This window comes from Oncorhynchus mykiss, chromosome 15, assembly GCF_013265735.2.
Source record: "Oncorhynchus mykiss isolate Arlee chromosome 15, USDA_OmykA_1.1, whole genome shotgun sequence".
NCBI classification, from domain to species: Eukaryota; Metazoa; Chordata; class Actinopteri; order Salmoniformes; family Salmonidae; genus Oncorhynchus; species Oncorhynchus mykiss.
The window spans coordinates 33013978-33017379 of record NC_048579.1 but is presented as its reverse complement, the minus strand read 5'-3'; the positions used below and the strand labels follow the sequence as shown (position 1 = coordinate 33017379).

Genomic DNA, 3402 nt, shown 5'->3' with positions numbered 1-3402 from the left:
AACCATGATTTTGATAAGAAAATAAATTACATGATTCCATAGAAAGCTCCCAGCCTTCAAAGAGATCTTCTTTGTTTGTGATTGACCACATGTTTGAGTTCTCAAAGGTTAAAGTCTAAACTGGGAGAAGAAAAGTATAAAATCCTCATTTGCTGTTTCAAAACACTGGGGGGGGGGGGGGGGGGGGGATTTGTAGATAGCTACGCATAGAAGTTAACTTGTCTAAACACATAGGCCTATTGATCTAAGCTCACAGGGTCGGCAACACTTTTAATGAGAGTAAGGCTGCCTTTGAGTAAGCTTTAACACAATAGTAAGGGTGCAGCTTTCATCTAAAGAATAAAACTATAACCAATCAGAACTGCAATGAACTGCAATGAAAGAATAACACGAGAAACAGATGGTTATATCGTTCTGTAAACAATAGGCTTTCCACATGATTTTATTAAAATATGTATATATAACACTGGCATTGAAATTGTTATTTTACATCACAGTGCAGCATGTTTAAGGCCAGAACAACAAGCGACATGATAAGAACACAAAAGCACATACTCACATCGTTTACATTTTAGAGCAAAATACAATATCAATAGAATCTAGAATTAGGGTTGGGGTTAGGAAATTATAGAATTCATACATAAGAAGTTACATGTACACTGTAAAATAAGTCTGCAAAGAATTATCCAAGCACTTGATGAACGCATATTGAGGATGAATTAAAAATATAGATGAAAGTGTGTCTGTGTCATGTAATGGTGACTTTATAAATGCACACAAGGTCTGTTTTTTTTTTCAAGCAGCATAGGTAGCTTTTAGCTTTTAATCAAATGAGATGTAGCTCTCTCGACTGGGTTTATTCTCAACAGAAATCATTTCAATTAGTGCTTCACTTTGTTGTTGTTTTTTTTCAATTTAGAGCCACTATGTGTTGTAGTTGTCAGCCTAGTAAGATAGGCTAAAGGAAAATCCTCTGACATTTAGTCTACAAAGCACGGTGCAAGACTTTAGTTTTTTTTTTTACTGTTTGCTCCGGGAGGTAGATTATATTTTTTAAGCTTTCCACTTTCAATCGTTCAGAGTATGAAATAAACGTACACTGTCATATAGTGTGCCATTTAAAGATGCAGTCCTGGATCTTAAGCACTTACAAATATATCGTAGAACATTTGAATTCCTAATATAATCATACGAATTGGATGACGTAGTACACGACTGTGCACAATTTTCGGTGACCAGTTTTGGTTCGTGAGCACTACTTTCGTATGTTATCCTTGAAAAAAGACCGTAGTGTGTAGGCAGCTGCCACTCAGTACTTCAAATATGTTTTAAATATTAAAATATCTAACTTATTTTAAATAGATATCTTTCTCATATCATCATCATCATATCTTCTCACATTATGGGTCAGTTACTTTAAAAACAGAATTGTTCGAGACAAACAAAAAGATACCTGATTGTGCTGTAGAGAACGAATGGGTTTTGTGTTGTGTTCTGTTTTTACAGTTTGTATGTAAACCAACCTTCTCTTTGTCTACCCGAGCCATGGTAACCAGAACCGGTTAAGAGGAACTACTTTTGAAGAATTTACAGCCATGTCCTGGAGCACGGGCAGAAAGAGGGCAAATCAGTCCTCACCAATCACAATCAGCATCAGCATCAAAGACCTCATGCTGTACACAACCTCTCAGCTGTCTCTTTCATGTGAGGAGACAAAGGCAGATGCCACCTCAGTAGTTGTCAGCTGTTCAAAGGGTCACTATTTCCCAGGGAGCTCACACACACACAGGTTTGGCAAGCTGTACCAGCAGAAGATCTCCTTGAAGGTCTTCCTCATCTCCTGGCTGCGGAGTGCGTAGATGAGTGGGTCGATGACCGAGTTACACATGATGAGGATGAGGTACATGTTGAAGTGCGACATGAAGCAGGCACAGTAGGGATTCCTAGGGCAGGAGATAATGAGGATGAGGTGGAGGAAGAAGGGAGCCCAGCACACTACGAACACACCTAGGAGGATGGTGAGGGTGATGGCACCCTTCATGTTGGCATGCTGGCGGATGGGCGCGTTCCCAGGCAGCATGGCGATCCTCTTCATGTGTAGCCGGGCTAGGAGGAACATGTGGATGTAGAGCGAGGCCATGAGTGCCAGCATGGTGAAGAACATGGTGATAAGGCAGATGAGGACAGTGGTGCTCTCAGAGTAGATGATGAAGAGCACGCCCGACACCACGCAACACAACCATATGAGGGAGATCACCGCCAGCGCTCTTTTTACCGTCACAATGTTATGGTAGTGCAGTGCATAGAATATGGTGATGTAGCGGTCTATGGCGATTGCCAAGAGACTACAGATTGATGCCAGCAGTGAGCTACAGATCATGGAGTCGAACACATTGTCCATGCTTTTTATCAGTGACCCAGAGATGCTCAGGCTGCCGCTGTTGATCAGGGCTATGACGATCGTCTCGGAGGCATTGGAGACGCTGACCAGCATGTCGGCCACAGCCAGAGAACAGATGAAGAAGTACATGGGAGAGTGGAGGTTCTTGTTCTTGATGATAGCGGCAATCACCAGGATGTTCTCTAATAAACTGACAATCCCCAGTGTGAGGAAGACCTCGGTGGAGATGAGGAGCTGGTCGTAACATCCTGTCGAAGAGTCATTGAGACCAATGCCCTCTGAGTCTTTGTTGACGGATACCAGAGTCCCAGCAGTGCTGGAGTTCCTGTTATAGCTCACAGAGATCGAACCCTGGTATTCTGTGGCATTCATTGTGTAGTTGGTAGTTCTCTTAGTTGGTTCTCTAAGCCTTTTAGTAAAATGTTAATGTCACCATTCTAGCCTTGTTTAGGGCTATTAATCCACCTAGTTAAGTCCATCAGTATACTCCGAAATTCTCAGTGCTGCGTGCTCAATGGTCCTCTTGTTCTGTTGTCTTCCATGCTCAGAGTCAGGCGCCCGGCAGGTGGTGGAAAGCAGAATGAATCCCAATGTTTGATCCTCTTCTTTGCCTCATCCAGCCCCCAAACTGGTCAAGCAGAGTCATTTTCTTCAGACATCTGCTGATGTTAGCCTTCCTTAGCCCCTGGCACTCTCTCTACACTGCTATCAACTGGCAGCCTCCAGGAAGAATGAGAAAGAAAGAAAGCGAGAGAGAGAGAGGGGGGGGCAGAGGTAAGGATGAAAATAGAGTGATGATAGAAGGAGAGAGATAGTGAATTGAGAATTGAGAGATGATGAATAGAGATATGAAGTAAAACATATGTAAGTAGAAAAGTGGCAAAGGAGGAAATGAAAAGAAAGAAGGACTGAAGATAAAGAAAACAGAGAAGTGAGAGAGCATGGCAGAGAATGAATGAAAGAACAGGAGCTGAGTTGATCAGTGACAGGAGTGTGAACCT

At 42.4% G+C, this 3402-nt stretch overlaps 1 protein-coding gene across 1 annotated transcript; it reads right to left on the bottom strand.

The window, feature by feature from the left end:
- Window positions 1-422: 422 nt before the first annotated feature.
- LOC110490013 (melanocortin receptor 4-like) lies at window positions 423-3174 on the bottom strand. Its single transcript, XM_021563090.2, has one exon. The coding sequence runs from the start codon at window positions 2771-2773 to the stop codon at window positions 1760-1762; it is 1014 nt and encodes a 337-aa protein (XP_021418765.1). The 5' UTR covers window positions 2774-3174; the 3' UTR covers window positions 423-1759.
- Window positions 3175-3402: the final 228 nt, after the last annotated feature.

Coding starts and splice junctions, on each gene's coding strand:
- LOC110490013 (XM_021563090.2), bottom strand. CDS start 2,773: ATGAATGCCACAGAATACCAGGGTTCGATCTCTGTGAGCTATAACAGG.